Here is a 12,462-nt window from a genome sequence, read left to right as displayed (position 1 = left end):
ATTTTTATATTGTTCGGCTGTTTTTCTTTCAGTTGTATGAGATTGATCGGATCAGGATGTTGTATCAACAGATGAGGCACTTAGAAAACGTTTACGGTCCAAACGCTTCTTACTACCAGAGCAAACTGGGTGTTCCGGCTCTTCCGCCACTCCCCAAATGTGACCCGGCCAAAGACAAGTCATGCAAACCAGCTCCACCTGAGAAAGCCCCGCCCCCAGCGGCGGTTAAAGCCCCAGCCACGCCCCCTCTCGAGCAGGCGGATGTCATCTACCTGTGCAACAACAAAGACCCCCTGTGTAAACCGCACATCGTCTATATGCCAACCGGTGCTGTACCCGTGTTGTGTGACCCACGATACCACCCCACCTGCGAGCTCCAGGGACCGCCCCCTCCTCCACCTCCACCTACAAAATCAGAGCCGCCCCCTCCACCCGCACCCATCCTTTATAAGGGGATGGAATACGACTGCGACCCGTACTGGGATCCCGACTGCCTCATCGATCACCCGCCACGGCCAATCAAGGGTAAAGCCCCGCCTCCAATCAAGGGTAAAGCCCCGCCTCCAATCAAGGGTAAAGCCCTGACTCCAGCACCCGTAACAGAAGAAGAGTTGGAGCCAGCCCCGCCCCCCATTAAGAAACGCCCACATCCGTATTATGGCCACCTTCATCCCTACAACTATCAGTCTGAACTGTTCGACCCGCTGCGATACGCGTATCCTTCTGCTGACATGCCAGACAACAGCTCCTAATGTACAGCACACACGCACAGATCACATTATTGTGTGTAATTCTGATAATGCATTGGCAATTTAAAGCTGCTTTTTAACATGCCAAAAAAGATTCTTTATTCTTTATAAAGTTCAATTCTTGAAATCAATCCACAAACAAAGTTGTGACTGGTGGGGGAATGTTTGTGTTTATTCATTGTGTATGGTTTATACAGAGACATTTCAACACTAAAAACTGATGATTAAACTGACATGTGAAATTTATGATAATCATTTTAATATAATGAACCTGCTTCAATAAACTGGTCCAAACCCTGAAAGCACTGTGTTCTGTTGAAGGCATGTGAGGGCTTGTGATGGTGTTTAATGTGTCTGGCTGGTTTTTGTTCACGCAGCAGGTTTGAGACTCATTATTGTCAACTTCACAGCTGTTTGTGTTTAACGGTTTTTCCAGTCGCTCAGCGTGAACACAAAACACACAATAAACCCACAAACATGAACTCGTATAAAACACACACAGCTCAGTCTGTCAAATGACATGCTGGAAACTGCGATATCACGACACGCAAAAGAAATAATCACACAAATGTCACAAAAAAGAAACTATGTTTATTTCACCAGAATCAGATCATGACGAGATTAATTAAACTGCTGATGCGTTACAGCTCAACACTGAACACGTGTGTGCGTGTGTGTTTCAGAAGAACAGTCCTCTCATGCGGCGACCGATGCCTTGTCTGTCGTACAGGACGTTGAATTTGTTGATGAATTGATTCATGCTGTTGCATGTTTTGGTGATTGTGCCCAAATACGCCATCAAACCCACATCATTACATTGCTGTAGAAACAGACAAAACGATCAGAGACAATCAGCGTTTGATTGACAGGAAAACACTCTCAATCCATGTGTCTAATAAAGTCCTAAAGAGTATTAGAAGACTTCTGCTCACTTCAGTCACACTTCCTGTGTGAAACTCGTTAAATTAGATAATTAAATACTGCATTAATGTCTCACGCTGCTGGATCTTTTCTCACACCGACTACAACGGACGCGGGCGATGTCGCACAGCAACAGCTTGATGCAGTCTACACTGGACGCGTCGTAACCATGGCAGCACAAAATGCCCGTGTACTGTCGGCGCGACACAACTTACACAGCCAGTGTAGATAGTATCATCGATTATAATGGGAGGAATTTGCAATTGTCGCATCACGCCGCTTGCGTCCGGTGTAGACGGTGTTAGAACGACCTCATACTCAATGACTGTGAATAAACTGCTGATTAATGGATGAAGGGTTTTCTCCTCAAGTTCACACAGGTGGAGCACATTCATATCAACACATTGACAGACACTAAGTGTCTTTATTATCAACACTACATCTATCATTTTGACATTTCAAACCAAACAAACTTCTTTTGGTCAAACGTTTGGCTTGTAAAGTGTGCTTGTACTATCTTTGTTTCAAATAAATGACACTTGCTTTGATATTTTGGAAGTAATCCAAGAGATTTTTAGTTTAAAACTACTTTTTGATGATGTCACTGTAAATCCATCATCACTAACATCACTCAAAAAACCTTGAAAATGCAAATCTGCCAAACATGAAAAGTTACTAAAGAAATGTGCATTTGTGTGTGTGAGAGAGAGAGTGTGTGTGTGTGTGTGTGTGTGTGTTGTACTCACATCATAGAAGTCCGTCTTGAACTTGATTGTGTTGAGAACGGGCAGGCGATGACACAACGCGTTTGCCTCTCGCAGGATCTCATGATTAAAGGGAACCTCACCTAATACACACACACACACATACACATACATACAGGAGAGATTTTGTGATGAGAGATTTTGTATTAATTGTGGTGTGTGTGTGACACCAATCTGTGTATCACAACAGTCCAGTTAGATTCATTTATATAGCACTTTTCTGAATACACAATACAGAAAATCATATCTTAACATCTGAAAGCTCCCTGTGAGCAATAAATCATGTGATCATTATGCAGGATCAGTTGTGTCTGTTTCTCACCGGACTGAACGGCTTTGACGTACTCCAGAATAATCTTCACACGACTGTGCAGCATCTTTATAGCGCTGTGCTGAGCGATCAGATGCTCCGCCACTGAAACACACACACAATCCTGCACATTCAGTAATATTCATCTGTAATAGTGCTCCACTGATGTTTTGCTCATGTTTCACTGCTAATAAAACGACTCATGCTACTCTATAAGGGTTCACACTTCAAAAGAACCAAATTAGACCTTTTACACTTCAGCCAGTCACAAACAAATAAATAAATTAAACAGTGGAAAAAGAGAGAAAAAAACACTGTCTTCATTTTCACATGGCATCTGTCCACTGTGTACCTGTTTTTGTGCACTTTGTGATAGTGTCTCATCCCATATTAAATTGTAGCAGCCAAGTATATTTGAAATTACACAAAAGTGAAATTAAAGTGAATCTGGAGCATTTAAAATACTCAGCACACTTAAGCAAATAAAACTGAACACATCTGTTGCACATGAGATGGAGCTCAGAACCGCTCTGAAAACACTGTATCATGCAGCTCACATGTGCTCTATATATCATATAATACACTAATATTATACAATCACAACAGAGAATACAAAATATCTTAATTACATTTGAGGTTTAATAATCACAGTCATATTGCGATTTCCATTTCTTTCCTAAAAAGAACATAAATGCATTTTGACAGGAAAAGAAGTATGTATATAGAGTAAAATTTCAGCACTTTCAAAATCTGCGATTAATCACGACTGACTATGAAAAAAATCATGCGATTAATCACGACTGACTATGAAAAACTCATGCGATTAATCACAATTGACTACGGAAAAATCATGCGATTAATCACGACTGACTACGAAAAAAATCATGCGATTAATCACGACTGACTATGAAAAAATCATGTAATTAATCACGACTGACTACGAAAAAATCATGCGATTAATCATGACTGACTACGAAAAAATCATGCGATTAATCATGAGTGACTACGAAAAAATCATGCGATTAATCATGAGTGACTACGAAAAAATCATGCGATTAATCATGACTGACTACGAAAAAATCATGCGATTAATCATGACTGACTACGAAAAAATCATGCAATTAATCACGACTGACTATGGAAAAAATCATGCGATTAATTATGACTGACTATGAAAAAATCATGCGATTATGACTGACTATGAAAAAATCACGCAATTAATCATGACTGACTACGAAAAAAACATGCGATTAATCATGACTGACTACGAAAAAATCATGCGATTAATCACGAGTGACTGAAAAAAATAATGCGTTCACGACTGACTGAAAAAATCATGTGATTAATCACGACTGACTATGAAAAAATCATACGATTAATCATGATTGACTATAAAAAAATCATGCAATTAATCACGACTGACTATGAAAAAATCATGTGATTATCACGATCGACTATGAAAAAATCATGCAATTAATCACGACTATGAAAAATCATGCAATTAATCACAACTATGAAAAATCATGCAATTAATCACGACTGACTATGAAAAAATCATGTGATTAATCATGATCGACTGACAAAATCATGCAATTAATCACGACTATGAAAAATCATGCAATTAATCACGATTGACTATAAAAAATCATGCGATTAATCACGATTGACTATGAAAAATTCATGCAATTAATCATGATTGACTACGAAAAAATCATGCGATTAATCAAGACTATGAAAAAATCATGCGATTAATCACGACTATGAAAAAATCATGCAATTAATCATGACTGACTACGAAAAATCATGCGATTAATCATGACTGACTATAAAAAATCATACAATTAATCACGACTGACTATGAAAAAATCATGAGATTATCACGATCGACTATGAAAAAATCATGCAATTAATCACGACTATGAAAAATCATGCAATTAATCACAACTATGAAAAATCATGCAATTAATCACGATTGACTATAAAAAATCATGCGATTAATCACGATTGACTATGAAAAAATCATGCAATTAATCATGATTGACTACGAAAAAATCATGCAATTAATCAAGACTATGAAAAAATCATGCGATTAATCACGACTATGAAAAAATCATGCAATTAATCATGACTGACTACGAAAAAATCATGCGATTAATCATGACTGACTACGAAAAAATCATGCAATTAATCACGACTGACTATGGAAAAAATCATGCGATTAATTATGACTGACTATGAAAAAATCATGCAATTAATCATGACTGACTACGAAAAAATCATGCGATTAATCATGAGTGACTGAAAAAAATAATGCGATCATGACTGACTATGAAAAAATCATGCAATTAATCATGACTGACTATGAAAAAATCATGCAATTAATTATGACTGACTACGAAAAAATCATGCGATTAATCATGACTGACTACGAAAAAATCATGCGATTAATCACGAGTGACTAAAAAAAATAATGCGATCACGACTGACTATGAAAAAATCATGCGATTAATCACGACTGACTATGAAAAAATCATGCAATTATGACTGACTATGAAAAAATCACGCAATTAATCATGACTGACTACGAAAAAAACATGCGATTAATCATGACTGACTATGAAAAAATCATGCGATTAATCACGAGTGACTGAAAAAAATCATGCGATTAATCACGAGTGACTGAAAAAAATAATGCGTTCACGACTGACTGAAAAAATCATGTGATTAATCACGACTGACTATGAAAAATAATGCAATTAATCACGACTATGAAAAAATCATGTGATTAATCACGATCGACTATGAAAAATCATGCAATTAATCACAACTATGAAAAATCATGCAATTAATCACAACTATGAAAAATCATGCAATTAATCACGACTGACTATGAAAAAATCATGTGATTAATCATGATCGACTGACAAAATCATGCAATTAATCACGACTATGAAAAATCATGCAATTAATCACGATTGACTATAAAAAATCATGCGATTAATCACGATTGACTATGAAAAAATCATGCAATTAATCATGATTGACTATAAAAAAATCATGCGATTAATCACGATTAACTATGAAAAAATCATGCGATTAATCACGATTGACTATAAAAAATCATGCAATTAATCACGATTAACTATGAAAAAATCATGCAATTAATCACGATTGACTATGAAAAAATCATGCAATTAATCACGATTGACTATGAAAAAATCATGCAATTAATCACGATTGACTATAAAAAATCATGCGATTAATCACGATTGACTATGAAAAAATCATGCAATTAATCACGATTAAATATTTTTAATTGACTGACAGCAATAATATATATACTGTATATATAAATATATTAGAGCCGCAACGGTACACAAAATTCACGGTTCGGTACAGCAGGGAAAACAAAGAATCTTTCCATAAATGATTTATTTTGAACACACAGTAGCTGATGAGCAATAATTCATATTGTGAAGGTTCATTTATTCATGACTGCACTACTTCTTCAATGAAATTACAATCCAAAACTTAAGAGCCTCTAATATACACATTGTTTAAAAACAAATAATAATAAGTAAAAAAAAAAGGGCAATTATAATAACTGTAACAAAATTAAGACATTAGCAGTACAGATTTCTGTCTTTTGTCTTCAGCTCACCACTTGTTCTTATCACTCAATTTTCAAGTTTTATTTTTGGGGTAAATCAGAATATCCACATGATCAGAGGACAGATCTGTCAGCACTGATGATGTCCACAGCTCATGTTTGTTTATATAGAGCGGGCACAACAGAACTGCTGAAATGTGTTCTTGTAGGAACTTTATAACGAGGCTCACAGACCAGACACGTGCTCACATCATGCCATCACTGAACCTTCTTCTTCTTCACCTCTACACTTCCATTTCTCAATGTGTTAGTGCCCTCTACAGGCCCTCATCGGTACACAGTTTCTAGTGTGCCGTCTGGCGTGCTGTTCTGTAAAGTTTTGATACTGTGCAGTCCCCATGTTGCTCCGCAATCTTTTTTATTTGAGTTCTATGTGGTTTGTGTTGTTCGTTATATGTTATTTTAATATTGGTTTCACGCATGCTAATTTATATACAGTGCTGTGAAAAAGTATTTGTGTATATCTCATACTAAATTGTTTCAAAAATTCAAACATAATCTAACATAAAACAAAGGCAATCTGAGTAAACACAAAATACAGTTTTTAAATGATAATGTTATTTATTGAAGCAAAAAAGTTATCCAACATCAACCGGACCTTTTTGAAAAAGTATTTGCCCCCTTAGTTACTAAATCCCCATAATGGGGTTCAGCTGGATGAGACACACCCAGACCTGATTACTGCCAGCCCTGTTCAATCAAATCAACACCTAAACAGAACTTTTTCAGCTGCATGAAGTTGGCTAAAAGGTCTCACCCAGTAGCACACAATGCCAAGGTCTAAAGAAATTCCAGAAATGATGAGGAAAAAGGTGATTGAAAGACATCAGTCTGGGAAGTGTTACAAATCTATTTCAAAGGCTCTGGGACTCCAGAGAACCACAGTGAGAGCCATTATCTCCAAATGGAGAAAACTTGGCACAGTAGTGAACCTTCCCAGAAGTGGCCGACCTTCCAAAATTCCTCCAAGAGCACAGCGACAGCTCATCCAGGAAGTCACAAAAAAGCCAAAGACAATGTCCAAGGAACTGCAGGGGTCTCTCGCATCACTAAAGGTCACTGTTCATGACTCCACTATCAGAAAGACACTGGCCAAAAATGCCATCCATGGAAGAGTGGCGAGGCGAAAACCACTGCTAACCCAGAAGAACATTAAGGCTCATCTGAATTTTGCCAAAACACACCTTGATGATCCTCAAACCTTTTGGGAGAATGTTCTGTGTACTGATGAGTCGAAAGTGGAACTGTTTGGAAGACAGGGGTCCCGTTACATGTGGCGTAAATCAAACACAGAATCCCACAAAAAGAACATCATACCTACGGTCAAGCATGGTGGTGGTAGTGTGATGGTGTGGGGGGTATTAAACTTGTAATAATTGAGGGAAACATGAATTCTGCTCTCTACCAGAAAATCCTAAAGGAGAACATCTGGTCATCAGTCCGTGAGTTGAAGCTCAAGCGTAACTGGATTATGCAGCAAGACAATGATCCAAAGCATAGGAGTAAGTCCACCTCTGAATGGCTCAAAAGAAGCAAAATTAAAGTTTTGGAGTGGCCTAGTCAAAGTCCTGACTTGAACCTGTTTGAGATGCTGTGGCAGGACCTTAAATGGGCAGTTCATGCTCAAAAACCCTCCAATGTGACTGAACTAAAGCAGTTCTGCAAAAAAGAGTGGGCCAAAATCCCCCCACAGCACTGTGAAAGACTGATCTCCAGTTATCAGAAGCGTTTGGTTGCAGTTGTTGCTGCTTTAGGTGGCACAACCAGATATTAAGTTAAAGGGGGCAGTTAGTTTTTCACATGGGTGATATAGGTGTTGGATAACTTTTCTGCTTCAATATATATATATATATATATATATATATATTTGAAAACTGTATTTGGTGTTTAATCAGGTTGCCTTTGTTTTATGTTATATCTCGTATGAAGATTTAAAACAATTTAGTATGAAAAATACACACAAATAGAAGAAATCAGGAAGGGCTGTAATTATTTGTGTGACTGTGTGTACTGTCCCAAAGTCCCTCTATCCGTTCGGTTCAGCACAGATACATGTACTGTTGCAGCCCTAATATACTATATATATATATATACAATATATTAATACAAAGAGGTAAACAACAGTGCACACCTGTAAACCTGTGTGTGTGTGTATGTGTGTGTGTGTGTGAGTGAGTGTGTACGTGTGAGTGTGTGTATGTGTGTGTGTGTGCGTGTGCGTGCATGTGTGAGTGTGTGCATGTGTGAGTGTATGTGTGTGTGTCTGTGTGTGAGTGAGTCTGCGTGTGTGTGTATGTATATCTGTGTGTGAGTGTGTCTGTGTTTGTGTATGTGTGTGTGTTGTACCTGTGGAGTTTTCTCCTGTTCCAGTGGCTGTCATTCGTGCAACGTGATCGACTCCAATGCGTTCCGCCTCTTCTGTTGCTAACGTATACGGCAACTCGGCAAACAGCATGGTTGCCTAGCAACCACATCAGAGCAAAACTGAGTGTCAGGTGACAGGATAAGGTCATGATCTCTGACCTTTAAACACACACTCACCTCTCCACTGATGATGTCAATCACAGACTCGAACACACTGACCGGTAACTGCACACACAAAGGGTCAAAGGTCAAGATTCTGTGTCTGTCTGTGTGTGTGTGTCTGTGTGTGTGTGTCACTTACATCAGTGTGTTTGGTCATGGGGTTTAGTTTGAGGAACAGTGGGCTCTCGATGATTTCACACACCTACAAAACACACATATGAACAAATCATCAGCACATCACAACACATTGTTGGGAGGAGTTTCATACATGGCCACACCCACCTGCTTATGAATGTGGATATCTGATTGGTCAGGAGCGCCACCAGTCGTGTACCAGCCCAAAAACTCCATTTCTTTAAAAACCTGCTTGACTGACAGATGAATACACACAAACATCCACACTCTGAGTGACACACACTGCTCCTCTTTAGTGTAAAAATAATCTCATTAATATAATTATTATCTGTATATATGTGGGTTATTCCATGTCAAATCAGAAACTTCTCCAGCTGAAATGTTTCATTTTGTTAATACTTTTTCTGAAGGAAAAAACACGTAAATGATGGTGCAAATATTTAAATGTCATGGATCAATATTTACTGAGTAATCCATTATTTTGTCAAAATTACAATTTTCGGCTATGATTTTGGAGCAAAACTAAAGGTGAAAATAATAACCTTAGAAAGGTGTCATTATTTTTACAGAGACAGGTCTATTACTAGATATCTTTATTACTTCTGGAGTTATATAAAAGTATTTATTTATTTTTTCATTTCTGGACTCTCTCATATAATGCAACAAGAGGTGCTGAAATCAACTAATTTGAGTAAAAGATCTACCAATCTCTATGTATAAATAAAATCATGACACTGACATCTTTCTGAGTTAGGGTTTTTATTTTTTGTCATTTTGACCCCACTCTACAAAATAATGGATTCCTCAGTGAATACAGACCCATAGCGTTTAATATTTTTCATCAGTAAAAAAAATGCAATAAATCTGAGTCGGTGACCTCTGACTGAGCTGATGTGGAATAATGTGTATGTGTGTGTGTTGTACTCACACTGCTCTTCTTTAATGTAGTAATACTCTTTATCAATGTGAATCTGATCTTCTGCAGTGTGAAACAGCAGCTCAAATGAATTCATCACCTCGATGTTTCTGCCCTCCTGCTTCCCAATCAGAGCTCCCACAACTACACACACACTCATGTTAACAGTTATCTAAATGAGGATCACACACTTATATTGTTTCAAATTAAGTTACAGTAATTATAATGACTACAGACTACACTTTAAGAGAAAACATGAAACATTATTAACTTTATTTATTCATCTTTAACCAAAGTCCAGGCAAGTACACACACTCACCCTGCATGGCTCGTCCCTCCTGTGAGCGGATTCTGATCCAGTGATCGGAGATATTGAGGATGACGAGCGGATGTAACGCCACCGACACACTTCCTGTGACACCTGACGCCATCACACTCGGACTCACTGCACGCACACACAGACAAACACAGACATACAGACGCACACACACACAGACAGACACACACACACACACAAACAAACAAACACACACACACACAAACAAACACACACACACACACAGACAGACAGACAGACAGACACACACAAACAAACAAACACACACACACACACAAACACAGATAGACACACACACACACACACATTCAGAGTGAATTGATTCTCTTTATATAATATAAAAGCATGCGAGTCAGTAATAGTGATGTCTGTCACTGAATGAAGATTTTAGAAATATTCTGATTAAATGAGCACTGACAAACATTTACATTCTGATAAATCTATATTTTTCTTCTCAGTGTGTGTTATTGTATTCTCTGAGGTTACATTGATTAATAATGTATAATTAAGCATTAAATTAGGGTTAGACAGAAGGATTCACACATACTGATAATAATATTTTGATTGTTTAATGACACAAATACAGCAGAACTGTATTTCATCTTCAGAAAATAAACTATATCAAAATAATATTCATGTTAACGTCAACATCAGCACACAGCTGCAGTTAAAAACGACTTTAATTCCGTTTACATCTTTAGTTTCATTATACTCTCAAACATAAACAAAACATTTCATCCACAGACGTCAGAATCAGCCAATGACAGAAGAGAGTCTACTGTGGGAGGCGGGACTATGACGATTTCTGTCCAATCACAATCAAACTAGAGTCTGCGTAAGTCGCTCAAGCTGCCGCAGCCAGTTCGGCCTGTAAATCTACAGATGTGTGAATTGAGGGAAGTGCTGGAGTGCAGTTCTGGTTTTTATTTTACGGTTATGGTTAGTGAAGTTAATCTGTGTGACTGCTGTTGGTTTGATTGTGTGATTTTCTCACCTGTCGCGTCCACTTCCATTCCGCCGCCGTTACTTGCCGCCATCTTGCCTGTCAATGCGCTGCACATGCGCAGTGACGCTACTAACATGACGTCACTCGCACAATGAGTTGCTGACGTGCTGCCGCCTGCTGGCCGGTTCGCTCACGACAGCAGGTGTGTTCGACTTCATGCAGCGCTGCTGGACATGAAGCATATGGGGTTATTTTTGTTTCATATTAACATACAATGGAAAGAGATTCACAAATAGAAAGTTGCTTCACAAATAAATCGAATGAGATCCACAAATAAATGTAAGGAGTTTCACAAAAATAAAGTGAATTCACAAATATATAAAATGAGATTTGCAAATAAAAAAATGATTTACAAATATATTTTTAACTCACAAACACAACTCTATCCAGCATTTATTTGCGGATCGCTTCCTGTACTTTTGCAGATCGCTACACGCATTTGTCAATTTTGAAACATCTAGTGTCATGATGTGCATACAAATCCACAAATAGGTGAACTCCACCCATCGTCTACTCAAGCCAATCAGATAACGGCCACATTTTCAACCAATCACACTTCGTTTTACAATCAGGGCGGGACCAGAATCACAGAGCTCTCATGAGCATGGAATCAATTACAGATAAACACCAAGACCACAAACTTTTAAAGAAACGGACGTCATCAGAGGAATACTGTGATTTAAGGTTCGTATCATTTTCTCTCGGTTATAAACATGTGTAGTGTCTTGTTAAATGTCCACAGCTGAAAATTGCCCATTTATAGAGTGTCCTGACCATTAGCTTTATAGCTAACCTGGCTGACTGTACGAGTCTGCTATTTTAATTTTAACCAAGTTTCTCAACTGAAATGTGTCGTCAGATCCTTTACTCTTAATGTTACATGACAGATCCAAACAGACACACAACTAGACACTACAAAAGATCAGTAGTGCAGACAGTGTCTTTATAAAACATGAATCATATTAGATGATCTTAGGATCACAAACCATAAATTAATACCCTATATTACACAGTGTACAAGATCTGCTATAGTAATATTTATAAGTAATATTTCAAACGATTTATATTTTTAGCACTTAGTGTTAAAACATTGGACCAGTCCAATGTTACTCACAAGAAATAATAAAG

At 37.7% G+C, this 12,462-nt stretch overlaps 2 protein-coding genes across 2 annotated transcripts in view; one reads left to right on the top strand and one right to left on the bottom strand.

Moving 5' to 3' along the window:
- The window catches only part of LOC127418061 (uncharacterized), a 2,449-nt gene extending 1,398 nt beyond the window's left edge, over positions 1 to 1,051 (top strand). Inside the window, exon 4 of the mRNA XM_051658416.1 lies at positions 33 to 1,051. Within this exon, the coding sequence (XP_051514376.1) occupies positions 33 to 752 (720 nt within the window). The 3' untranslated portion in view covers positions 753 to 1,051. The remainder of the gene's footprint in view (positions 1 to 32) is intronic.
- Positions 1,052 to 1,320: 269 nt separating this feature from the next.
- LOC127418060 (COP9 signalosome complex subunit 6-like) lies at positions 1,321 to 11,391 on the bottom strand. Its single transcript, XM_051658414.1, has 10 exons — positions 11,323 to 11,391; positions 10,311 to 10,436; positions 10,004 to 10,135; positions 9,223 to 9,311; positions 9,080 to 9,142; positions 8,956 to 9,003; positions 8,761 to 8,875; positions 2,757 to 2,849; positions 2,417 to 2,517; positions 1,321 to 1,569 (listed from the first exon to the last, which is right to left on the bottom strand). The coding sequence occupies exons 1-10, from the start codon at positions 11,387 to 11,389 to the stop codon at positions 1,429 to 1,431; spliced, it is 975 nt and encodes a 324-aa protein (XP_051514374.1). The 5' UTR covers positions 11,390 to 11,391; the 3' UTR covers positions 1,321 to 1,428.
- Between the last annotated feature and the right edge of the window lie 1,071 nt (positions 11,392 to 12,462).

Source organism: Myxocyprinus asiaticus, chromosome 27 (genome assembly GCF_019703515.2).
Source record: "Myxocyprinus asiaticus isolate MX2 ecotype Aquarium Trade chromosome 27, UBuf_Myxa_2, whole genome shotgun sequence".
Lineage (NCBI taxonomy): Eukaryota > Metazoa > Chordata > Actinopteri > Cypriniformes > Catostomidae > Myxocyprinus > Myxocyprinus asiaticus.
The sequence above is the reverse complement of the archived record's forward strand: the minus strand, read 5'-3'. Positions and strand labels throughout refer to the sequence as shown.

What these genes read in the sequence shown, in the direction of transcription:
- LOC127418060 (XM_051658414.1), bottom strand. Translation starts at nt 11,389, where the DNA reads ATGTGCAGCGCATTGACAGGCAAGATGGCGGCAAGTAACGGCGGCGGA. An exon ending in CCATGACCAAACACACTGAT is followed by an intron (nt 9,004 to 9,079) that starts GTAAGTGACACA and finishes TTGTGTGTGCAG; the next exon opens with TTACCGGTCAGTGTGTTCGA. An exon ending in TTGACATCATCAGTGGAGAG is followed by an intron (nt 8,876 to 8,955) that starts GTGAGTGTGTGT and finishes TGTGGTTGCTAG; the next exon opens with GCAACCATGCTGTTTGCCGA.